Below are 26,688 nucleotides of genomic sequence, written 5' to 3' on the forward strand. Positions count from 1 at the left end.
AGGGTGGTGGTAATGATGGTGGAATGGTGAAGAGGATATCATTGTCATTTATTGAGCACTTACTATACACCAGACACTAAGTCAAAGGCTGCATATGTGTGATTTCATTTACTCTTTATGACAACTTGAGGTGGAGATGCCTTCTATACCCATTTTACAGATGAGGAAATGGAAATTTAAAAAACTCATTCCAGGTCCCATAGCTAGCTACTAAGCAAATATGTCCTAGAATTAGACATTGTTCAAACATACCGCTTCCTGCTCAACTTCATGTCTGACTACAGAGAAGTGCTTTCTTCTCAGAACTTCCAGAGCATTTTCATTTTGCTTTTCCTCAAGATGCAAGGACCACACTTGGAACCATTTAGGCCTCTATGTGAGTATTTCATTACTTCTGTCTCGTCCTGCCAGGTGTATGTTTCTCAGGGAGAGAAGAAAGGCCATCTGACTCATACTCTGCAACATCTGGATGGGGATCTTACATGTTGACTGTATTCCTGGGTCTACACCTCCACCCATGCCCCACAGCATTCCAGCAAGACCTTATCAGACCTTACTCCAACTCCACTATGAGCTTAAAACCATCCTCCTTATCCCAGGGGCTACTCTAGAGACCTCCTCACAATGTGGAGTTTGGATACCATGTGAAAATGAGCTGCATTTCCTCAGAGTACAGCAACGTTTTGGTGCCTTCCAAACTCACCAATTCAATGTTGTTCAAACACCAATTGTATTCAAGATACCATGATCTCAGGTCGAGAGAGGACATGGCAATGACTAAGATATTGTCCCTGTCCTCAGGAAGCTTAATGTAAACACTGCTCCCAAGCTACCTAGATGCTTGGTGATTGAAAGAAATCTGTCAACTAATCCAAGCACAGTTAACTTGTTAGCCTTATGTATGTATGCCTCCTGTTTCAAAAGAATGCTAGTATGATGCTGAAACTTGCCTGGTAAGATTAAATTAGTTTCTGTGCTCCGCTAGCTAGTTGGGAAGGTTCTACACATTCTGGGGTTTTGGTTGTTAGGGTTTTTGTTTGTTTGTTTGTTTTTTGTTTTTTGTCCACTTAAGTCCTGGAAGCAAGAGTCCTAGAAGGTGGGTCTCAGTTATGTACCATTCTAGATCTTTCCATCCTGCTTGTACACAGCAACTGGGACTAGATCCCCCCAGGGTGCCAGCCCCCCCCCCCCCCCCGCCTGCCCCAGCAACGAGTTTTGAGCTGACATGGAATGTCTTCACCTCCTGGTATCCATCTTGTATATTCCAGCCAACCCCAAATTTCAGGTTCCTGACATTGTGGACAAGCCAAGATGCCCAAGAGATAGCATCCACACCCCACTCCAAGCAGTTACGGCCATGCCTCCTGCTCATCCTCGAGTAGACAGCCCCTCACTGTCCCCTGGGCCTCCACCTCCATCCCCAGCAAGCCCCATCAAAGGCAAGAGGGTCACATGCCTACTCCTCATTCCTACTCTGTGACTTCACAATGCTATTTACCCTAGGAAGAAAGCATCCTGAACTCCTTATGGCTTGTTCTGCAAAACACTGTCTAAAATAGACCAAAACATATTTGGTAAAACTGCTTTTTGGCAAACGTCATGAACAGTGCTTTCTTTGGCTGGATGAAAAAGAACCATAATCTTCTCTCCTCATGAGGCTTTAATAATTCCCCTCAAAATGTTAAAATGCACTTATTAAAAAAAAAAGATCTAGATAACCATCAGCTTCAATAACTAAATGACATGAAAAAAAAAGGTTGGGGAGGAGTAGGGATCGAAAACTCAACATTAAGAAATTTAAGAAACATACCCACCAAACACGATACGTAGCCCTGGTCTGGATCCTGATTTGAAACACAAAGTGTAAGGACATTTCAGAAATGGTGGGGAAAAACTGAGACCAAACTGGGCATTTGGTGATATTAAGAGTTATTTACGGTAACATGTACGAGAATAGTACTGTGGTTTTGTGTTTTGTTTTGTTTTTTTAAAGATTTTATTTATTTATTTAGCAGAGAGAGCACAAAGAGGGGGAGTGGAAGAGGGAGAAGCAGATACCATGCTGAGCAGGGAGCCTAATGCAGGGCACAATTCCCAGGACCCCAGGACCATGACCAGAACCGAAGGCAGATGCTTAACCAACTGAGCCCCCCAATCGCCTCTGGTTTTGTTTCAAAAGGTTGCTTTCTGTTAGAGATACACACTGAAATATGCATGAGGGAATATGGTTCACATGTGGGATCAGCTATACCTGATTGCCCCAAAACAAACCAAAAACACGGCAGAGGTAACCGTCTGCAGCTGGAGGATGGGTACATGGGGGGTTCTCTGTGCTGCTCTATTTTTTAACGTCCTCATTCAATATCCATGAGACTCATTCCTATGTGGAACATAAAAATTTAATGTCTAGAAACCATTTCCCATGACAAAATAGTTAAGGTACACCATAAACTAAAAAAACACTTCCATCTTGAGAATTATTCCCATTTTATAGATCAAGGACATGTAAAAACACTTGTCAAGAGGACCCTGAGGTGAGGCAGCACATGCTCAGCCGATAGCTGGCATCCATTCAGGCAGAGGAGCCCTACTTCTAGGGCTTTCTCTCGTGTCTTGGTGGGTGGTCGGGGTACTGATGTATTTTACTTACAGGGCTGAGCTGGTTGAGATCAGAGAGACAGGGTGGAAGTGGGAAGGGAACTTGCATCATTACTGACAGGCCGACTGCCAAGCTAAGACCAAAGAACCATGACATTTGCCCTAGTGTGCAAACAGCACGCAAATTCTTTTTATTAGAAATGCATTTAAATGTCAGTAGCCATTATTCAATGAATGGAATCTGTTGACACATTCAGGGTATGTAAATAACTCACAGTAATAAAAAAGAATATCCATGAGACACCAAGACCTGGAATCTTCTCCTCAGAGCACACCTTATTTGTCATGTCAGGACCACCCTTAACACTGAGCTGACCTCACAGAGCCAGAAAAGTTATCGGGTGTTACTATGATTAACCTTCAGCCTATTACCTGGCAGTGTGGAAACTCTTACTAATTTCCCCGAAGAGTGAGATGACAGGGTGCAGAAGTAAATCAGGCTAACGTGGCTCTCTGCTTTGGCAGACACGTGGGTAACTGTCGGTCTGCTGTCTGTGCAGGGGACAGGGGTGTGGAGTGGGGAGCCCCAGCTGTCCTCGGGGCCAGCTGGGAGCACTGAGACAACTACGGCTGGTGCGTAACAACTCTCCCACTTCTGAGTCCTCCCACTTGTTTCCTCCTCAAGACTCTAAACCCAAAGGAAACTTCTAGAGTCACCAGGGAACTTTTTCTATAAAAGCTCTCCTGAAAACCAGTCACACTTCCATTCCCTTTAGCATAGTCTGACAGCTACTTGTTGTAAGACTCACTGACGGATAGGGACACCTGGATGGCTCAGCGGTTGAGTGTCTGCCTTCGGCTTAGGTCCTGACCCCGGGGTCTGGGATCAAGTCCCACAATGGGTTCCTTGTGGGAAGCCTGCTTCTCCCTCTACTTATGTCTCTGCCTCTGTGTGTGTGTCTCTCATGAATAAATAAATAAAATCTTATATATAAAACAAAAAGATTCACTGATGGGAAGCACAAGGAACATTAAAAAGCCATATGTGTCCTCCATGATGATGTCACTGGTTTAACCTCCAAGGGTTTTCTCCAAAGTGGACAGAATAGAAACGGGACTGGGATGCCCCAAGGTCCATGCTGCAAGGCACACGGAGATCATTTCCTTTGCTCTGTGAAGATGCTCACAAACTGTGTCATCCTCACAGGCCTGAGCCCCCAGAGAAGCTGTCCTCAGATGTCCCTGTTGTTCAGGCTCTGCCACATGTTTCTCTACACACAGGCCTTCCTCTCCTCCCATGTGAGGACCAAGGCCAGAGAAAGGACGACAAACAAATCAAGATGGCCCTCCAAAGGGAAAGGAAATACACAGGAGGGACAAGATGCTCAGAGCTCCTCACCTTTGAATCCCTCTTGGTGGCCAGGGTGTACAAGGTCTTTTTATTCAAATCAAAATGACTGCAGACATCCCTGGCGGCCTCAGGGCCCTGGGTCACCATGGCAGCCAACAGGTTCAGGCAGGCTCGAGCCATCCTGCACAGGGACGAGAAAATCAGGCATGTCAGGAACAGCAGAAGCACCGAGCCAGCTGTGCTCCTGGTTGTAGGGTCTGCTCTCCCCAAACCAGAAAGAGGAAGCAAAGAGACACCAGACAGGCTCTAGAAAAGAACATATATAACTTGACAAAATCTCCAAACAAAGCTTAAATATTGAGTCTGAAGAGGATCCAAGGATACAAAATGTGAGATACAAAGAAGATGGCAATTTCTCTCTCGGGGAAATCATTCTGTAACTGGGAGACCCACAGCTCCCCTGCCACTGCAGGGCACAGGGGGAGACTTGTTCAGAGGAGGCTCTCAGCAGCCTTCCCGTCCCACGGCCACCCGGGACCTGTGGTTTACTGCACACCCGCCACACTCCAGGCATCGTCCTAGGTGGTGGAAGACCAAATCTTCTAGGCCACTCAAGGACTCCACCTGCATGCACCTTGCATTCTAGCGGAGGGAAACAGACAGTCAAGAGTATTAAATCAAACATCTAGCTGTGCAAACAGACCTACAAACAGATACTTCTGTCCACAAGCAAATGGACACAAAGTGACAGCAGATGGGCAGTGGTGAAACAAGGCCTCCCTGAGATGCCACTTCTGCACTACAACGTCCTGAAGTGGAGAGGCAGGGAGTGTGTGACCAGCATGAAGAGCCACTGGGGCAGAAGGATGGGCAATGGCAAGAATGCCTACAAGGGGGATCCCTGGGTGGCACAGCGGTTTGGCGCCTGCCTTTGGCCCAGGGCACGATCCTGGAGACCCGGGATCGAGTCCCACGTCGGGCTCCCGGTGCGTGGAGCCTGCTTCTCCCTCTGCCTGTGTCTCTGCCTCTCTCTCTATCATAAATAAATAAAATTTAAAAAAAAAGTAAAAAAAAAATGCCTACTAGGTTCCCACGACAGCAAGAAGAATAGCAGGGCAGGAGTGAGATGGACACACAGAGGAGTCAGCGACAGTGAGGGGCTGGTCAGCAGGAAATGAAGGGGCAGAGCCACAGCCGTGATGGCCTCAGAGCCTGCTCAGCTCCGCTCTATGAGTGGAAGGAAGGTCAAGTGCACTCAGGGAGAGATGAATGCAGACCACGTCATGAGTAGTCTTGTCACATATAGGCAACTTACCTGTAGCCCGAGGCATACAGGGACTCACAGATGAGCTTCATGTGGTTATTTATTAGCTTTTTCACGATGTTGGTCCCTACAACATGAAAATGGGAAAGATCGCTCGCAGTCCGCAACAGTATGGCCTCAAAAACTTGAAATATTAACAGCATCTGCAAAGAAATGAAATGCCTATGCATCAGCTCATTTGGGTTTTTCTTTTCCCCCCTCCGTACATATGCTTCTCGTTTTAGCCAGTTACTTTAAAACATCCAACAGGGACGCCTGATGGCTCCATGGTTGAGCATCTTGCCTTTGACTCAAGGCGTGATCCCAGAGTCCTGGGATCAAGTCCCTTATCAAGCTCCTTGCATGAATCCTGCTTCTCCCTCTGCCTGTGTCTCTCATGAATGAAAAAGAAATCTTTAAAAAACAAAACTTCCAACAGATCCTGGGCCAAAGGCAGGAAGGTGACAGCCTAGCAGGTAGCTCTGCAGATCCCGGCTCTAAAATTAGTCTCATTTTCATAGTCCAGCCAAAGAGAGAACTGCTTGCTTACAGTTCCACAAAATGAGATGAAGAGAGAAATCTTGACCAGGCCTCACTGCTTTGCGGATATTTGGGTCTTATAGCAATAACCCTGAGCTTTCAACAGGTTCATAAATATTCCAAATTTTGAACCTGTTTGGAACCAGAAAACCAGGGAACTCAGTATCTGTCTGCAACCATGACATGTGGTTTTTACCTACTTCCTTTCTGTTAAAACAAACCATGTTAAGGCAGTACCTGGCAAGCTCAGTCAGTAGATCATGTGACTCTTGATCTTGGGATTGTAAGTTTGAGCCTCACGCTGTGTACAGAGATTACTTAAAAACAAACCATATCATAACCAAGTATATTTAGATTAAGAATCTATGACCCTTCCTTCTGGTATCATTCACTAATATGAGGTTAGCACTTTCCACTAAAATGCTTTGATAAGTCATGATGCAAAACTGAATGTATTCCTACAGCAAAAAAAAAAAAAAAGAAAGAAAAAAAAGTATCATCTTCTACAGAAAGCTGGTAGTGTCCTAGAAATTTTTTTTTTAAGATTTTATTTATTTATTCATGAGAAACAGAGAGAAAGAGGGAGGCTGAAAGAGAAGCCAGGTTCCTGTGGAGCAGGGAACCCAATGCGGGCCTCGATTCCAAGACCCTGGGATCACCTGAGCCGGAGGCAGACACTTAACCAGCTAAGCAACCCAGGAATCCTGTCTTGGAAATTTCTATCATATTTTCGCTCCATCAAGCTTAACACAATAGTGGCATGAACTTTTTCTCCTCTTCAGCAAGCCAGGTAAGGAATAACGTACTTCACTTTCAGGTCGCTTCTCCCCATTCAGGAGCTGGAAGATCTCTGCACACTCAACAGAAATTTTTATGTACCCTTCCACAACATCATACACGTCTTCTCGAGGTAACTTCTTGGCAGCAGCGACAAACGCTTCTAAGGCTGAAATAGAGTAATGTTCAAAGGTTAACAGGGACTACCTCTTTAGCAACAATCACAAGCCACCACTGTGACAAGAGGCAGATTTCTGGCATCCAGGGGACCGGAACCACCCCTTACTGAGAACGAGAACACAACAGCAATGTAGACACAGGGATATCGAGGATTCTGACACGGCCTTTTCTCTATCTCCAGGGAGGGTACGGGCAACAGCATGCAAAGGACCTGCTTTAAAGCCCAACCCATCTTGGTGCAGTGATCTACCTGATGCTGCCATCGATCTACCCTTGCGCACCCTCTGAGTCCTGACCAATCTAACCCTGAAGCCCTACCCCTGCTCCACAAACGGGGTAAAATCAGAGAATGGATAAAGAGAAGGTGGTATATCTGTATCTGTGAATAGGTCTGTATACAATGGAATATTATTTGGCCTGAAAAGGAAATCCTGCCTTTAACAACATCCTTTGAGGGCACTGAGCAAGATAAGTCAGAGAAAGACAAATACTGTATGTTCTACTTATGCGAACTTACTTATGGCTCTACCTAAAAGAGCCACACTCATAGAGAAAGAGAGCAGAATGGTGTTTGCCATGGGATAGGGGGTGGGGGAAATGGGGAGATGTTGGTCAAAGTGTACAAACTTCCAGCTATAAGATGAGGAAGTTCTGGGTGCCTGGCTGGCTCAGTAGGAAGAGTATGTGACTTTTCATCTTGGGGTCGTGAATTTGGGGCCCATATTGGGAGTAGAGTTTCCTTTAAAAATAGTAAGATGAGTAAGTTCTAGGGATCTAATGTACAGCATGGTGACTATAATTAACAGTAGTATATTATATGCTCAAAAGTTATTCAGAGCGTAGATCTTCAATGCTATCACACATAAAAATGGTAATTATGTGAGGGGATGGAAGTGTTAACCAAGCTGGTCATCATCCACTGTACAGCTTAAACTTACATCAGTTATGTCAATAATATCTCGATAAAGCTGGAAAAAAAAAAAGACCCGAAAACCTTTCCTAATACCTGGATGAAAGCAAAACCTTACATCTGTCAATTCCACTTCCCTGATCTTTCCATCAGGAGATCTCATCACAGGAAGTTATGAGAACATATTAACAGGGAGAGAGAATCCAAGATAAAGACCAGATTCAAACACAAATTCAATTCAGCCTCATACAAAGGATTCAACGATCACCCTCTGACTTCAGCCCTGCCACATCTTCCAACTATTTCTTCTGCACCCACCTCCTATCAACCTGAGTTTCCTTGGGAAACCTGTTCAAATGTAGCACCTGAATGCCATGGAGCTCTCTGAGTAAAATCACGAATATTTACATGAATGACAATCTTTTAAATAATTAAGCATGCTCTTTCTTCTGCCACGAACATTCCTGTCCCTGTTTCGACCTCATCCTACAACTCCATGAAAAGCCACTTACGCTGGGGAGACTTCTCTGATCTCCCAGATTAGGTCTGAGGCCTGGGGACATCAAGTACCTCTCCTTTGGAGGACTGGTACGTAGAACTCTCCGTATGTGATTTTATTGATTGCTATCTGCCTTCCCCACTTCACTATTTGTAAGTTCCATAATGACAGCGCCCATGTCGGTTTTACTCGCCATTTTTTCCCTAGCAAATAACAGCCACTAGTAAATAATGAACAAGTGAATGAATTCATGTATAATTGTATAATTTGTATACATTTGTAAAATGTATAATTGTATTCATGTATAATTGTATAATGTATAATTCTATGCTAAAGCACCTTTCATCTTTATAACACTGGCTGACAGCTGCAGGGATCAAATATTTACAAACAAAACTTTTGGCCCCCCGGGGTGGCTCAGTGGTTGAGCATCTGCCTTCAGCCCAGGGCGTGATCCTGGAGACCCGGGATCGAGTCCCACGTCAGGCTCCCTGCATGGAGCCTGCTTCTCCCTCTGCCTGTGTCTCTGCCTCTCTTTCTCTCTCTCTCTCTCTGTCTCTCGTGAATAAATAAAATCTTAAAAAAAAAAAAGATTGTTTAAAAAAAAAAACTTAGAGAACACAAATGATTAATTGGAGATATTCTGGCCATCAACTTTATAATCCCTTTAGCCCAGGGACACTGTTTTATTTTGAGACAGCACCAGTGTCTCCACACAGCAACGGATTCAATTGCGGTTTTTTTTCCCCCATCACCTACATACTTCCTCATGGATTACAAGCAGCTGTGAAGAAGGGTGATCGATCACGCTTTGCAGAAAGTGAAATTAGGGATCCCTGGGTGGCGCAGCGGTTTGGCGCCAGCCTTTGGCCCAGGGCGCGATCCTGGAGACCCGGGATCGAATCCCACGTCGGGCTCCCAGTGCATGGAGCCTGCTTCTCCCTCTGCCTGTGTCTCTGCCTCTCCCTCTCTCTCTCTCTCTGTGTGTGACTATCATAAAAAAAAAAAAAAAAAGATAGTGAAATTACAGAATCTGCTCCATCTTAGTCACTAGTCCAAACCTGGTCAAACCTGGCCCTTGTGGGGCTTCAGGAGGTGGCTTAGCACATGTCATCGGATCAGCCTGAGTGTTTGGAGGCTCAAAGCTCCTGAAAACAGCGCTGACAGCCACAGAGAAGCAGCAAACCTTCTCAGTGAGCAGCCCCCGAGCGGGCTCACAGCTGGGACTCGGCAAGTAGGTACGTGTCGTCTGCTGCGTGTAGCGGTGGAGCCCGTATCTGCCTCCCTGACCACTGCAACCAAGAGGTTTTGGAGCTTGCGGAGGGATGCCGCCCGGCCAAGGGAGGACGGTCACCACCCAGCAAGGGGGGCCCTCGGCCGTCGAGCAGCCGGGCCTCAGTTTCCCGTCCGCACACCGGAAGGCCCGGCTCGGTGGCTCAGACAGGGAACGGCTGCACAGAGGAGAGCCGGGCCCGGCGTGGGCCGCGGCCGGACCCGGCTCCGCTGGCACCTGCCCTCGGTCCCCGGCGGGCCCCGCACTCACCCGGCTCCGCGCCCTGCGGCTCCCGCAGCTGAGCCTTGAAGCGCACGCCCGTGAGCTCTTCGGAGCGGGCCCGCTTGGCTGCGCCCGCGCGGGGAGCCGCGCCGTCCTGGCCGCCCGGGGCCTTCCTCTTGGGGACTCCCATGGTCGAGAGCGCGGGGGCGCGCGGGGACCCTCCGACCAGGGGTCCCCACAAAAGGATGCCCGGAAAGCGGCGGAGCACCCCTGCTCGCCCCGGCGCCACACGTGCGCCGGAAGGGGCGGGGCCGGGGCGGAAGGGGCGGGGCCTCAGGAGAGAGGCCGGCGTCAGGGGTCGAAGCCGACGGAAGGGGCGTGGCCTAGATGCAGGGCGTGGCCCTAGAGGGGCGTGGCTTCGTAGGGGCGTGGCCTTTGAGGGGCGGGGCCTGAGGGAGGGCGGGAGACCCGGGAGGTGGTCCAGGGGAGAAGGCGAGGCTGCATCCGTGCGCACCCCCGAGTTTCTTACGGTCTCCCGCGTCCTCGCTGGCTCGCCCGCTTCTTAGGAGGAGCGGACACCTCCCGGCAATCCCCACCCGGCCGCGGTGAGGAGGAGCCCACGGGGACCCGCCTCCCGCCCCCGGCGGCCCTGCCGAGGCTGCCCGGCGGGTGCATGCCCCGAGGGCGCGAGTTTCGGGGTGTGGCGGCTGCACACTCACAGTTCTTGACCTGAGGGCTCCCTGACGCTGCGGATAACAGAACTTGCCGGACAAGCAGTGGGATTCGATGCTTTCTTGGCTTTGTTGTGGCCCTGCAGGTTGGCGGGGCTGGGGGCAGCCCCCGGCTAAAAGCCAGGTGGCCTTGGCACCCCCGCGCACCTGGGCCGAGGGTCGTGCGGGCGCCCCTAACGCTGGCCCCAGTTTCTGTCACAGCCCAAACCAGACGGCGTGTCGCCCCGCACCGGCCTCCGTCCGTCCCGTTCTTCCCCAAACTGATGGGAGGACGTGAACCCTTCCGGCCCAGCAGGTGCGAAGAGACGTTAACTTCTGGAAAACCCTTCATTCGTGGGCAGAGCAGCAACTTCCACGTCTAAGTTCCCGTTCTTGAAATCGAGTTGGCAGAGCCAGCCCTACGCAGTCTGGGGGCTGCCCTGAGCTGAGAAAGGATGCATTGCTTCGGCTCAGGGCGTGATCCTGGAGTCCTGGGATCGAGTCCCACATCAGGCTCCCTGCATGGAGCCTGCTTCTCCCTCTGCCTGTGGCTTTAACTCTCTCTCTGTGTGTGTGTCTCTCATGAGTAAATAAAATCTTTGAAAAGAGAAAGAAAAACTACTTTGACGGGGGAGGGGATGTGGGGCAGGGAGTACTGTGTTTTGTAAGATGTCAATGACTTGAAAGCAGCATTAAATGCTTTGCAATAAAATAGAGGTTTAAATAAGTAAAAACAGACCGTCCCATTTCTTTCTTTCTTTTTTATGATAGTCACACAGAGAGAGAGAGAGAAAGAGAGGCAGAGACACAGGCAGAGGGAGAAGCAGGCTCCATGCACTGGGAGCCCGACATGGGATTCGATCCCGGGTCTCCAGGATCGCGCCCTGGACCAAAGGCAGGCGCTAAACCGATGCACCACCCAGGGATCCCCGTCCCATTTCTTAATACGACTTCATCAATACTTGGTTATGATTTGTATGTGTTCAAATAAATGATGAGCCAGCTCATTAAATGGGTAATTTTGTGATTCCTGGAATTCTCTGTGAGGTTGTCTCCTACTCTGAGATAATACTGCCCTGTGTTCCATAAACAGATGTGTGATGAGCATCCATGGTTGGACCTTCTGTGGCCTGTTGGGATTTAGAGTCTCTAATAGAAAAAGCCCAGGGTGTTGACCCTGAACTGACTCAGACCTGCCAAGACTATGGTACTGGTGGAAATGCTTATGTTAGAGTCAGACTCCCTCCGTCTTAAGAGATTTGAACTGATGCAGCAGTATTAAGAGATAAGGATATACCCAAAATTCAAGCTGTAAAGGACAACGTTCCCATTAGTAAAGACAGAGACTTAATTCTGACTCACTGTCCACACTGGTTCTCTCCTATAGTTAATTGTCAACCACCAACTTTGTTTGCAACCAGGGTGGACCGAAGGGCAGCAGGGAAAGGTAAGAAACAATCAAAATCCCTGTATCCAGTTGCTACCTGTATGACCTTGGACAAACTATCATCTCTCTTTACAAAGACTTAGGGAGGATGAGGGAACTTGCCAGTATTATCCAGCTAATAAGTGTTGGAGCCACTCATCCAATTTATCCTAACCCCAGTTACTAACTTCAGTTTAAAAACAACACAGGTTATCCCAGCCTTATCCAGAGACATACCTGTTGAGGCATGGCTCAGAAGCATGGGTGAATGCTTCAGACTCAGCCTGATGCCACGAATCATTGATGCCAGTAGGCTAACCCCACTTGTTCAGTTATCAGGCTTACCAAACAACTTCCAGGTAGTGACATGGCTTTCTATATTAAAGGCCTGCATGGAGATAAAGGGCTTTATTTGCTCCAGAGAACATTCTATATTGATGATAAATACAACTCTATTCTCATGGCATCCTAAGCTGGTATCCATTTGGGGGTCTTTGCAATTGCTGTTTCCTCTGAAACTCTACCAGGATCTCACATGACTCATACTTTGATTTCATGTGGGCTCTTCCTATCCATCTCTCCCCTTCTTCTTCTCCTCTTCTATTTTCCTTTCTTGCCTTTAATATCTACTGGTGATATTAGATATTCATCTTGTTTGTCAAACTTCTTTATTAAAATGTACACTCTGTAATGACACAGGACAAAGTTCCGTGCTTCATTCTTACTACCTAGAACAGATTTGGTACATCACAAGGCTCAATAAATAGTTGTTGAATAGGTAAATGTCTTGGTTAATGTCAGTCTATTATAAAAGGTTGTCTTTTGGATCAAAATGCCTCAGGATGCAGGTTTTTGAGTCTATAAGCCTGTGAACTGGCTCCTGGACTGTGGCAGAATTAGCCAAGGGAAATGTTCAAACTCTAATAGCCAACCAATTCATCCCTAGTCACCACACTTCTTATTCACCCCTGTTAAGTGTGTCTGTTTAAATAGAGGTTTAAATGAATATGTCTATTCATTTAAGACTTATTTAAGAGTCTTAAGACTCATACAGACAGCAACTGGATACAGACTCATTTAAGACCCTTATTTCAGTCTTATAAGTTTAAAGATTTTATTTATGTATTCATAAGAGACACACAGAGAGAGGTAGAGCATCCCAGGATCCCGGGATCACGACCTGAGCCAAAGGCAGATGTTCAACCACTGAACCACCCAGGTGCCCCTCAATCTTATGTTTAATTTCAAGTTCTGGAAAGGGGTAAAAAGAGAAACTGAATCAGAGCCCATATAAAGTTAGTATTAAAGCATGTTTATTGCAGTCACTCAGAAGGCGAGAGGTATACATTGCAGTAGAGAAGAAAAAGTTATCAAAATGGTTTACCCTGTGTTATTTCATCTGGATAAAAACTTTCTAATGCAGTCACATAGAGAGGAGAGATATGGAATTTCTTCATTCTGATACAAGTGTTTATCTCTTTGGTGATGGATGTTTTAGTGTGGCCTTTACCAAGATCAAGACAGTTCCATCATTGGTTTGTTTAGCAGTGAGCAAAATGAAGTATTCTTTCAAAGTCATTATGAATTCAGGTAAAGTACACGGTGTCTGTAAGCTAGAAAAGATAAGTAAGCCTACAGTTTCTCAATTCAAGTCAACAAAGCACCAATATCCACCAATATTTGCTATATGCATTGCATTATACAACTGGCTATAATAGATTCAAAAACGTGTAGCACAGTATACCTACCCACAAGGAACTTACAGTAATCACTGAGAATATGACACACCTGGCAAGTTCAACAGCAATAAAGAATTTAGCCAAGAACCCAAGGTGATATGTTATAGGGCCTTGTGATAAGTACAAATGAATGATTTGACAAATAGTCACATCACATTAGCATGATCCAAGTTAGAGCACTGTGAGCTTCTTACAAAAATGACAGTAGAGCAGAGAAGAAAACAGAAGCATGAAACTTGCCTTCTTTTCCTCTCTGAGGCAAAATTGAAGAAAAGTAGAAAATGTTGCCCTCTTGTCCAATATGGAATAAGTGAGCTGTAAGCATGAAGGCAGTCTTGATAAGAGTTCTGACATAGATGAAGTTTGTGTTTTGAATCTCTCAAGTCCAGTCTCTGCTCACTCATCACCCTCCACACCTGCATGCACACATCCTTGCCGCCCCTATCTTCCCAAAGCCCCAGCTTGAGCAGCTCTCCCAGAGCTTATCTCCCTGCAAAACGCCCCTCCAGGATTCATTTTTGTGGTTCCCTCCCTTTGTTAGTTCTCCTTCTTCCCCATCCTTCCTCCATAACTTGTTCCCTTACAAAAGTATTTTTAGCCAGCCACCAGAAAATAGAGAACTCTGATCAATTCACCATTAGATGTTGGAGAATAATAGCAGTTTGTAGCCAACCTCTGAAAATATTTTTATACTTTAAAAGAGGACACTTGGAGATCACCACCACTAAAATGAATTTCTAGTAATTGTGACATTGCATGGGAATGGGAATGGGGCTGGTGGAAAATAAAGAGGTCATGGATTGGGACAAGAGGAGTCTTTGAACATTGTGCGTGAATCTGCCTGTGAATTCCAGCCATTATCCCATGTCACATTTTATAAATGGGGAGCATGAATCAATTTTAAAAAATATACCTCCAAGTCCATGCAGGAAGTATGCACTGATCCTGCTAGGACAATGCATACAAGAGACATGTCCTCCATAAATATGTGTTATGTTGGTGACTAGGATCTTAGGCCAGATCACTCAAAGCAATAGGTTATTGAATTGACAGCCCTATTTTTTGAACAGCAAAAGGTAGCAAAATCCATACCCAGTTTAGATAGTAAAATATCAAATGATACATTTCAAAGATATAATAGAGACCAGTCTACCATCTTATCATTGTGCAGAAATGGGAGAAAATTTAGAAAATTTGAGTAACAATGCATTCAAATTGATAGCAATAGAACTTTACATCTACATTTCTTTTGAAATAATAGGAAAGTCATAAAAATTGACCACATTTAGGCCAAAAAAGGAGGCCCCAATAAATTAAAAAAAAAAAACATTTGCAGACCATGTTCTCTGACCACCAAGCTATAAAATTGAAACTTAATAGTAAGAGGATACGTTTTAGGGGCATCTGGGTGGCTCAGTGGTTGAGTGTCTGCCCTTGGCTGAGGGCATGATCCCAGGGTCCTGGGATCGAGTCTTATATCGGGTTCCCTGTGGGGAGCCTACTTCTCCCTCTGCCTATGTCTCTACCTCTCTCTGTGTGTCTCTCATGAATAAATAAACAAAATCTTTAAAAAAAAAAGGAGGGTAGGTTTTTTAAAATTCCATAAGGCTGGGGGTTGGGGGGAATCTTCTACTAAATTAATCTTTGGAAAGTATACAGGAAATTATGAATGATTTGGAATGCAGCAAAAGGAACACTTTATATAGCAAAATCTATGGGGCAACACTAGGAGGAAAATTTAGAGCTTAAAATACTTTTATCAGAAATCAAGAAAGGTTGAAAACAAATGAGCTAATAGTACATGTTCCAAATCAAGAAACTGGAAAAAAGTACAACAGAAATAACCCAAAGAAGTAAGAAGGAAAAAGAAGCAAAGACAAGGAAAGAAATTGACTACAAAGAGAATGAGGAAACAATAGTAATGACAACAACTAAAGACCATCCAGAAACCAAAAGCTGTTTGTTCTTGTTTTTTAGATTAAGTAAACGGATCTGTGGCAGGATTTTAAATAATAAAGAATATTATGAACAACTATTCTCAAAAACTTTCAAAACTAAAAGAAACATATATTTCTGGAAAAGGGCAAAAAGACCAAAATTGGCACAAAAGGCATCAGAAAATTGGAATAGAACAGTGATCATTACATAAAATGACGTGTTAATCAAACTTTTCCCAAGATACAGATTATTTTTCTAGGTGAAGGCTAGTAATCTTTTAGGAAACAGATAATCTCTATCTTACTCAGTTTATTCCATGAAAGATGTAGGAAAGAAAACATCCTAATATCTTGTATGAGGCTAACAGAACTTAAATACAAAACTAGCTAAGGATAATATAAAGTAAGAAAGTGATGAGCTTATTTCACTTATGGACATAAATATGTGTAAATTAAATATTAGCTAACCTGAACCAACACTGTACTTAAAAGACAAAAAATACAAGTTTTAATATCATATCTATGTCACTCACCACAGTAATGGATTAAAGCAGAAAACCCAATTATTATCTCAATAGATGGAAAAAGACATCTGAGGGGGTATGTGGGTGCCTAAGTTGGTTAGGTGCTTGCCTTCAAGCTCAGGTCATGAACCCGGGGTCCGGGGATCCAGTCCTGCATGGAGCCCTTTGCTCAGTGAGGAGTCTGCTTCTCCCTCTCCCTCTGTTCCACAACCCCCCAACTTGTGTTCTCTCTCTCTCAAATAAATAAACAAATAAAATCTTTAAAAAGGCATTTGAAAAAATCTTTACGATTCTTAAAACTCACATAAAACTAGGAATAGAAAAAACTTCCTTAACTTGATAAAGACTGTATGTATCTGCAGCAGCCACCATGTGTAATGGAAAAACTGTAGATGCATTTGAATTGTGAATGAGAACAATAGAAAAGACAGGGATGCTCACTATCTCTGCTACTATCTATTCATACAGGTCTTGAGTAATGAGATGAGTCAAGACCAAAAAAATATGAAAGAATTAAAAGAGATAAAAATGTCATCTACTTAGAAAATTCAACAGAAACACAAACTAGAGTTGCACAAGATTGTCAGATGTGAGATCAAATCACCAAGTCAGTGTCATCACCTTTACTTTAGCAAGAGCTAATTTAAAAATATAGTAGATAAATCACTAAACTCTACCTATGAAACTAATAATACACTATATGATAATTGATTGAACTTAAATGAAAAATAAAGATACATAAAAATGCCCCTTTATCAAAAAAAGATAGTAGAAAACAAGACACCATTCACAAAGAGGGAGAAAACCAGTGAATTATCTCAGAACTAAAAAATATTGCACAATATGGTTAAGGAGAACATTTTTAAAGAGATCTGACTTAATAAAGGGACATATTATGTTTGTAGAAGAATGTCTTCATGTTGTCATTCTGTTAACTCTTCCTAAAACAACCTATATCACCACTGCCATTTCAATCAAAATTAAGAAACTCAAAAAAATCATGATAACTTTGTAGGAAAAAAAAAAAAGGTCTATGAATGATTAAGTCAACAAGAATAATGGGGTCTTCCTTATCATGCATGAAGACATAGACAAGGTTTTAATAATCAAATTATACTGATAATGGTAAAAGACTAGATAAATAGCCCAGTGAAACAGAATACAAACTCAAAATCAGACCCATGTTATGGAAGTAGGGTTAAAGACTCCAAAATTGTTTTTCATGTATCCTGGGTTGAACAAAATCCAATCGATGGATTGGGGATGATGCGGACCAGGCCTCTCACTGTTGGAGAGGAAAGTTACATAAAACCAAGATGGTTGGGGTAGAGTGAACCCTGTGGGACTGGATTAGCATTAGAGAAGCCAGTATGATCTCATGTTTAGCTTAATATAAACTTAATATAAACTAGCTTAATATAAACTAAGATGGGTAGATACAGACATAATTGTGCACATGTTTTCTACCTGGGTTAGTACATATGCATTCATTTTTTAGTTCTGTTCACTGATGGGGCTTAAAAGTAGTGACACTCCAGTAGTAATTAGCACACCCAGTGTCCAGATCTTGTTTTTTAATATCATTATCGAGTAAAAGGAACCACAACTCCTTGCAAAAGTGGCTGATTCTAAGACTGGGACAGAGCACACATAAAATGTGCCTGGAGCATCTTGTAGTACCATAAAGCACAAAACTCTGGAGAAAAAAAATAGGGAGGAGGAATATGTCAAAGGGGTATAGGGGACCAACCTGAAATAATTCTTGATGGAACAGTCTGAAGGACAAAATAATGAGCATTGTATTCAATGATCATCTACCATATAAAATAAATATATAAGTAAGTCTATGCTGATATAAAAAATGATTGCACAAATTAATAAACAGGAGAAAATCTTCCTTACAAAGTAAGTTTCCTTACAAATCTTTCTTACAAAAGTAATCTAAATAATATATGTAGATATTCCCTGCTGCAAGAAATGGAGCTTATTCACACACACACACACACACACACACAAACACACACACACACACCAGTGTAGACTTAGTAACTTCCAAAGATTAGATTAGGAAAGAAGAAAACTGGTGAGTTATAGTGAAGAAACATGGCCAACACTACCTTAGCTGAATGGTCAAGGTTAACATCAGTGGTGATAAGTTCCATTGTTATCATGTACCTTTGATGTGATAGGATGAGAAGGACATCACCTCTGTAGTATCCTTCCCCAAATCCATAACCCCAGCCCAGTCACATGAGAGATGCCAGACAAACCTAAATCGAAGGACGGTAAAAAATACATCATGTATACTCTTTAAAACTGTCAAGGTCATGAAAAACAAGGAAAGACTTGGAAACTGTCACAGATCAAATGAGCCCAGGGAGACAGGACAACACAATGCTCTGTGATACCCTGGACTGGATCCTGGAACAGAAAAAGGACCCCAGGGGAAAACCTGGTGAACTGCAAATAAAATCTGGGCTTTACTTAATAGCAGTGTACCAGTGAAGTTTCTTAGTTTTAATAAATTACCATATAAGCATGAAAGGTACAGAAATTAGAGGAAACTGGGTAAGGGTGTACAGAATCCCTCACTTTTTTACTTTTCTGTAAATCTGGAATATTCCAACATAAAAGCTTATTTGAAACAAAGATCTATGCATATATAGCAACTTGATGTACAGTAAACATGGCACCCCTTTTTTTGTGATGGATTTGCCATCAGAACAGGTGTCATGAAAACCACTGCTGGATCTAAGTCAAATGGGAAAGGAAAGATTCATATCAACATTGTCATCACTGGACATGTAGATTCAGGCAAGTGCACCACTACTGGCCATCTGATCTACACGTGAGGTAGGATGGACAAAAGAATCACTGAAGAATTAAAGAGGAGGCTGCTGAGATGGGAAAGGGGCCCTTCAAGGATGCCTGGGGTTTGGATACTCTGAAATCTGAACATAAGCTAGTGTCACCATCGATATCTCCCCATGAAAACTGGACACCAGCAAGTATTATACGACCAGCATTGATACCCCAGGACACAGAAACTTTATCAAAAACATGATCACAGCACATCTCAAGCTGACTATACTATCTTGATTGTTGCAGCTGGTGTTGGTGAATTTGAAGCAGCTATCTCCAAGAGTGGGCAGACCCATGAGCATACCCTCTGGCTTACATGCTGGGCATGAAACAACTAATTATTGATATTAACCAGATGAATTTCTTCAGCCAGAAAAGTTTTGTGGAAATCATTAAGGAAGTCAACACCTAAGTTTTAAAAAGTTGGCTACAACCCTGACACAGTAGCATCTGTGCCAATTACTGGAATGGTGACAACATGCTGGAGCCAAGTGCTAACACGCCTTGGTTCAAGGAATGGAAAGTCGCCCATAAAGATGGCAATACCAGTGGAACCATGCTACCTGAGATTCTGCATGGCATCTGCCAGAACTCATCCAACTGGCAAGCCCTTTCATCTGCCCCTCCAGGATGTCTACCATATTAGAGGTATTGGTACCTTTCCTGTGGACCCAGGGGAGTCTGGTGTTCTCAAACGTGGCATGGTGGCAACTTTGCTCCAGCCAACATTATAATTGAAGTCAAGTGTGTTGAAATGCACTATGAAACTGAGAGCATCTCTTCCTGGGGACAATGTGGACTTAATGCCAAGAACGTGTCTATCAAAAATGTTCATCATGGTAACCTGTCTGGTGACAGCAGAAATGACCCACTAATGGAAGCAGGTGATTACATGGCTCCGGCGATTATCTCAAACCACCTAGGCCTCATCAGTGCTGGCTATGCACCTGTGCATATTGTCACATAGCTCACACTGCTTACTGAGCTGAAGGAGATTGATTGTTGTTCAAGGAAGAAGCTTGAGGATGGCTCCAAATTCTTGAAATCTGGTGATACAGTGATGCAGCCATTGCTGATATGGTCGCTGACAAACCCATATGTGTAGAGAGCTTCTCTGACTATCCTCCTCTGGGTTATTTTGGTGTTCCTGACATGAGACAGAGTTGATGTGGGTGTCATCAAAGCAGTGGCCAAGAAAGCTACTGGAGCTGGTAAGGTCATCAAGTCTGCCCAGAACACGCAGAAGGCTAAATGAATATTATCCTGAATACCTGCTACCCCTGTCTTCATCAGTGGTGGAAGACTAGTTTCCAAACTGTTTGTCTCAATTAGCCATTTAGATTTCTTTAAAGATTTTATTTATTTGAGAGAGAGAAAGCACAAGCAGGGGAGGGGCAGAAGGACTCCCCACTGAGCAGGGAGCCCAATACAGGGCTTGATCCCAGGACCCTGAGATCATGACCTGAGCTGAAGACAGATCCCCAACCAACTGAGCCACCCAGGCACCCTTAGCCATTTAAATTTAATAGTAAAAGGCCCCTTAGTGATAATAATATGTCATAAAATCTCCAAAAGGAAGGGAGATTGTTTTATAGAACATTTAGGGGGGGGGAGGCAGGGGGAGAAGTAGAGGGAGAGAGTTTTAAGTAGTTTTTATTTTTATTTATATATTTTTTTTTTTAAATTTTTTTAAAATTTTTATTTATTTATGATAGTCACCCAGTGAGAGAGAGAGAGGCAGAGACATAGGCAGAGGGAGAAGCAGGTTCCATGCACCGGGAGCCTGACGTGGGATTCGATCCCGGGTCTCCAGGATCGCGCCCTGGGCCAAAGGCAAGCGCCAAACCGCTGCGCCACCCAGGGATCCCCTTTATTTTTATTTTTAAGTAGTTTTTAGAACCAGTACTTTTTAATGGAAACAATTGTACCAAAAGTCTGTCTCAGAATTGTCCTTAACACCACTAAACTATACACTTAAAAATGGTTAAAATGGTAAATTTTATGTTACGCATATTTGACAATAAAAAATTATTTTAGAAATTTGTGGGCTCCTGTCACCATTACGAAGACATAAATTGAGATTCTCACCTACAGAGAGTGCCCTGACAGTTCCTAGTGGCATTTCCTTGCCTGGTGTGCAGGAGTTGGACCCTCTGAAACTCCAGGTATCTCCCTTCCCCAGAGCCTGTGAAATAGTCCTGGGCCTCTCAGTCAATCTCTCACCTTCCTGAGGCTTTGGCTGAAGGGTGTTTACTGTTGTTGACCAATGGGAAGCCAACTGGGCATATACATGACCATCCTCTTTTCTTCTTTAGAGGAGAGATGAAGTCACTAGAAGGGGTAGTGCAGTGCATACACACAATGGAATGTTATTCAGCCTCGAACAAGAAGGTCTTTCTCTTGGGAATGAACTTAAAAAAAAAAAAAAGGGCAGCCCGGATGGCTCAGTGGCTTAGCGCTGCGTTCAGCCCAGGGCCTGATCGTGGGGACCTGGGATCTAGTCCCACATCAGGTTCCCTGCATGGAGCCTGCTTCTCCCTCTACCTGGATCTTTGCCTCTCTCTCTCTCTCTCTCATGAATAAATAAATAAAATCTTAAAAAAAATAAAAATTAAAAAAATTTGGTACATATTCATAATGGCATTATTCACAATATCCAAGAGGTGGAAGCAACCCAAGTGTCCAGTGACAGGTGACCGGGCAAACAAAATGTGATCTAGCCATACAATGGAATATTATTCAACATCAGAAAGGAGGGACATTCTGACACTTGCTACAACATGGATGAATCTTAAGGACGTTATGCTACATGAGATAAGCCAGTCCCAAAAGGACAGATACTGTATGATTCCACTTATATGAGCATCTAAAGTAGTTAAACTCACAAAAACAGAAAGTAGAATAGTGGTTGTCAGGCCCTGGGAAGAGAGAGGAGAATGGGAAGCTAGTGTTTAGTGGGTACAGAGTTTTGGTTTTGCAAAATGAAAAAGGTCTGGAGGTGTCTAGTGGTGATGCTTGCACAGCAAAGTGAATGTACTTAATGCCACTGAACTATCCACTTAAAAATGGTCAAGATGTTAAATTTTATGTTATGTGCATCTTACGACAACAAAAGTAATTTATATCTGTATGTACCTAAGCATATTTCTATATCTGGAGCATCAGGCCTTTGAGGATTTGAAGAGCTGGCATCAGATTTGGCTGCTGCTATTTTGGAAGAAAGTTCTTTCGGGTCCCAAGAACTCAGGTATATCACACAGGATTGGGGGGCCAGGGACGTTTCTGGGCGGAGGAAGAGGGCGATGGGGTGAGCCAGGCCCGAGGAGACTGACAGTGGACCAGAGGTGGGGAGAGAAAGGGGATATTCAAAAACCAGGACTGGGGAGAGTGTCCTAACCAGTTCACAGGAAAAGGAAAACAAAATTCCACCAGGGGGCCAGGACCACTGTTCTTGACATGAATACTCTGGAAACTACTTTCTTCACTACCTAAGGAGGGAAAGTGTATTTAATCACAAAGACATTCCCAAGAGGACATCTGGGCGGCTCAACGGTTGAGCATCTGCCTTCAGCTCAGGTCCTGATCCCAGGATCCAGGATCCAGGATCGAGTCCCACATTGGACTCCCTGTGAGGAGCCTGCTTCTCTCTCTGCCTATGTCTCTGCCTCTCTGTCTCTGTGTCTCTCATGAATAAATAAATAAATCTTAAAAAAAAAAGACATTCCCAGGGGTTCAGATGGAAGTCAAACACTGTCTTATGCTCAGTAAATAATAATATTAATATGCTCAATAATAATATTGGGTATATTTATTAATATAAATAAAATATGGTTATATTTATTATCATTGCTACCATCTATGAGGATTCTACTCTAATCTTTCAGTTATATTAGCTCTAAACGGCACCACCATCCACACACAAGTGTCCACAGCGGCCAAGCTGAGATTCGAACCTCTGTGCCTGAGCTCTGACCACAGAACCCATACAATTAACCATTGCCTACACTGTGCCGGCCTGCAGGACAAGCTTGGTTTTCAGAGCTACGTGTGCTTCTTTCCCACATACTACATCCATCAGCTTCCTTCCATCAGCACACATTCCTTTCTGATGGCAGAGAGCTGGGTAAGAAGGGTGCCTGGCCCCCAACAGGGAAGGGAAGCAAGGACAAGAGTGTGGAGAGGAAGTTAGGGGTCCTCTGGAGTAGACGAGGGTGTCTCTCAGGCCGACTCGGTTTTCTGCAGTATCTGCAGAAGGCAGTAGGGAGCAACCTTAGAGCTTCCATGGGAACTCAACACCTTCTAGTCTTGAGGGGGACTCGTCTACTCTCTTTCAGAAACTGAGTTCTGAAAACCGCTTTGAATACTTGGGAATTTTTACACTGAAATCTCCCATGGATCAGAATTTACTCATTCGCAGTGCTCTAAGAACCCCCAGGAGTTTGCTTGCATTGCATTCTTCTTTTAGAAAGGGAAAAATATGATTGACATAGAAACAAACTGATAGCATGTACAAAAATGAATGAAATTATGAATTTCAGGGAACATCAGGGAATGTCAAGGAATCACATAGATTTAGCCCAATTTCCTGAAATCTTATGTTTAATTTAAATAGGTTATGGGCTTTTAGAGCCAAAATGGACTGTAGAGCCCAAACCTTTCATTTTGCAGATGTGGAAAATGGGGGCAGAGAGGTCAAATGCCCCTGTGTGACAGAGGTAGACACTATTGTGCCTGATGCCTTTGACCTTGGATGGACTGCCGTAGACACATCAGTTGGCATATCCTTAAAGGCCACCTTCAGTAGGCTTCTGGGCCAAACATGCCCACACAACCCTCCTAGTGCCCCCCCTCCCCCAAACCTCCAGTCCTCAGTGAGCAGGCTTTTTGCTATTGATGTGCCTCTTTGGTGCCAGCTCTATAAACAAACCACCATTTGTTGCTTTCTAAAAATAAGCCTTTTTAGCTCTGGACAACATTCGGCCTCAGTCTCCTGAGCTGAAAGGTTGGTTTCTTTGAGGCTGACAAATGGTGGCTTCTGTCTTCTGAGAATGGCTGTAGCCTGTCTTTGTTGAAAGCGCAGAGCTTTACCTTTGGTGGCACAGAAGAAAGGGGTGAGGTGCAGTGCTGGGGTCTGAGCATGCAACAGACTCCAATGTAGGTAGGCAGGCTTCCGTGGGGAAGGAAGTAGCCAGGGTGTCAGACAAGGAGGAAAAGAGGAATGTCACTTAGAGCTGAAAGAAGGGACAGGATTGCTTCCAAAGAAGAAAAAAGGCATGGAATTTATAATATCCTGCAAAGGATGCCTCTGACACAGAGTGAATGTGGCAGGTACAGGGGCACTTCTCACACTCGTGTGCAAAGAGGGCCAAGAGCACCCAATGGTGCCATCACCTAAGAAGGGACACTTTTACTCCGTATTGGCCTCCATCCCCAATTTCTGTCTTTGCCATTTAAGAAAGCTTCAGATGTTGCCATAGATGATCTGTGTGAGTTTGTGTCATAGGTTTCCACATCTGAGACAAAGAGTTGGCGGTAGCACCATGGCCAGCTTCACGGGCATGTGACCTGTGCAGTCGCTCCGGGGCACATGCTCAAAAGGCCCACGCTTGGTTTAAATGCTTTGCTGACGTTATCCCGAAATTCTTAATTATTATTACTTTTTAAAAGATTTTATTTGTTTATTCATAAGAGACACACAGAGAGAGGCAGAGACAGGCGGAGGGAGAAGCAGGCTCCCCGAAGGGAGTCCGATTGTGGGACTCGATCCCAGGACTCCGGGATCACGCCCTGAATCAAAGTCAGATGCTCAACCACTGAGCCACCCAGGTGCCCCAATTCTTAATTATTTTTGAACAAGAACCCCAAGTTTTCATTTTGCACTAGGCCAGTGAGTTGTGCCACTGGTCCTGGTTAGCACCTATCTCAAAGGGTTGCTGAGAGTGGTGACACTTTAGGAGCTGTAGTGTTTGGTTCATCCTCACCAGACTGTACCTGCTTCAATTCCATTCCCTGCAGTCGTGTCGAGTAACCAAGTGGCTATAACGGGTTGTGATTTTTAAAATTCCATCACAGGAGAAAGAGTTCAGGGGGGGAACTGTCTCGGTGGGAAAGGTCATTTCTCTTCATGCCCCACGTTGATTTTACAAGAGTTTCCCTCTCTTTGGAGTGTGTGCTTTCCTCTTAGTTCCCCACCCTAAGAGTTTTTATGGTGGCCCAAAGTTGAGGCATTCAACTATATAATATTTAGAGAGAGGGAAATGGGGGCTAGGCAGTAACTCCTTTCCATTTGGTTGGGGCACAAAGGAACTTGGAAGTGTGGAATCCAGAGAGGGAGATAAATGGAATTCTTTAATTTTCTTGCAAGATGCTAAATATTTTAAAAAGATTTTATTTATTTATTCATGAGACACACACAGAGAGGCATAGGCAGAGAGAGAAGCAGGCTCCTCACAGGGAGTCTGATGTGGGTCTTGATCTTGGGTCCTGGGATCACCACCTGAGGCGAAGGCAGATGCTCAACCACTGAGCCATCCAGGTGTCCCAAGATGCAAAAATTCTTAAAGAGATCAGATTAGGACTAAAATGTGGCTTCACAGCAAGTAGCAGAGGGGCAAAGAGGAGGGCAGCTGAGAGTTGTCCTTTGGGTTCCTCTCCCCTGTGTCCCACAACAGCCTGGCCGCCCAGCACCGTCCATCCTCCCAGTGCCCATCCAGTTTGACCACTTGCCCCTTCTCTCTGGACCAGCAAAGCCCCAGCTCAAAGCACAGCCATAGCCTCCTGGCTACGCTCCCCCCCCCCATCTTCTTGGACCTACTCAGATGTTGTTATTGTTTGATTAAGAAAAAATCAGCTTTATAGAGATATAATTCATGTACCACACAACCGACCCACTTAAAGTATACAGTTTGATGGGTTTTGGAATACTACGTTATTAATTTTGTGAAGTTGTAAAAACCTATAGCATTTGCCATTTTAAGTGTACAATTCAGTGGTGTTAATTAGATTCATGATGCTGTGCAACCCTCACCACTATTTCCAGAACTTTTTCATTACCCCAAACAACAGCTCTGTACCCATTAAGCAAGATCCTTCATTCCCTTGGGACACCTGGGTGGCTCAGTGGTTGAGCATCTGCCTTTGACTCAGGTCGTGATCCCAGGGTCCTGGGATCGAGTCCTGAATCGGGCTCCCTCCAGGGATCCTGCTTCTCCCTCTGCCTATGTCTCTGCCTCTCTGTGTGTCTCTCATGAATAAACAAATTAAAAAAAATCCTTCATTCTCTCTTCCTCTAGCTCCTAGTAACCTCTAATCCACTTTTTGTCTCTATGTGCCTTTTCTAGATACTTCATATGAGTGGAATCATACAATGTTTATCATCTTGTGCCTGGCTTATTTCACCCAGCATAATGTTTTCAAGACTCATCCATGTTGTAGCATGTATCAGAAATCATTCCTTTTTATGAGTGAATACAAGTCCACATTTAGTTCATCCACTCATCTGAGGATGACTACCTGGACTGTTTCCACCTTGGGGCTATTATGAATAATGCTTCAGTGAATATTGGCTTCCAAGGACCAGTTTGAGTCTCTGCCTTCACTTCTTTTGGGTATAAAAATCCTTGGACTCACCTTTGACCCCTCCAGTCCAGTGACACTCAGCAGCCAGACCAATCCTCTACCAACATACAGATGATCATTTCACTCATCTGCTACCAATCTTTTGGTGGCTTAAGATAAAGAAGGGAAAGCTCACAAGGTCTCAGGGTAAAGATGGAAGTGCTGAGCACTCTGTATCCCTGAGCTCTGGCTGACAACTTCACATCACCAAGCCTTGCCC

General features: G+C 44.3%; 1 protein-coding gene across 2 annotated transcripts in view; it reads right to left on the reverse strand.

The window, feature by feature from the left end:
- The window catches only part of URB1 (URB1 ribosome biogenesis homolog), a 91,445-nt gene that overhangs the window by 61,006 nt on the left and 3,751 nt on the right, over nt 1–26,688 (reverse strand). Inside the window, exons 1-4 of one of the 2 annotated variants that reach the window (XM_055313377.1) lie at nt 9,702–9,946; nt 6,599–6,738; nt 5,265–5,416; nt 3,998–4,130 (exon numbers count right to left, since the gene is read on the reverse strand). In XM_055313377.1, the coding sequence (XP_055169352.1) occupies nt 3,998–4,130; nt 5,265–5,416; nt 6,599–6,738; nt 9,702–9,843 (567 nt within the window). In that variant the 5' untranslated portion in view covers nt 9,844–9,946. Of the gene's footprint in view, nt 1–3,997; nt 4,131–5,264; nt 5,417–6,598; nt 6,739–9,701; nt 9,947–26,688 lie in introns of those variants that run through there. The other variant, XM_055313378.1, reaches the window with a different exon arrangement.

This window comes from Nyctereutes procyonoides, unplaced genomic scaffold, assembly GCF_905146905.1.
Source record: "Nyctereutes procyonoides isolate TBG_1078 unplaced genomic scaffold, NYPRO_anot_genome, whole genome shotgun sequence".
NCBI classification, from domain to species: Eukaryota; Metazoa; Chordata; class Mammalia; order Carnivora; family Canidae; genus Nyctereutes; species Nyctereutes procyonoides.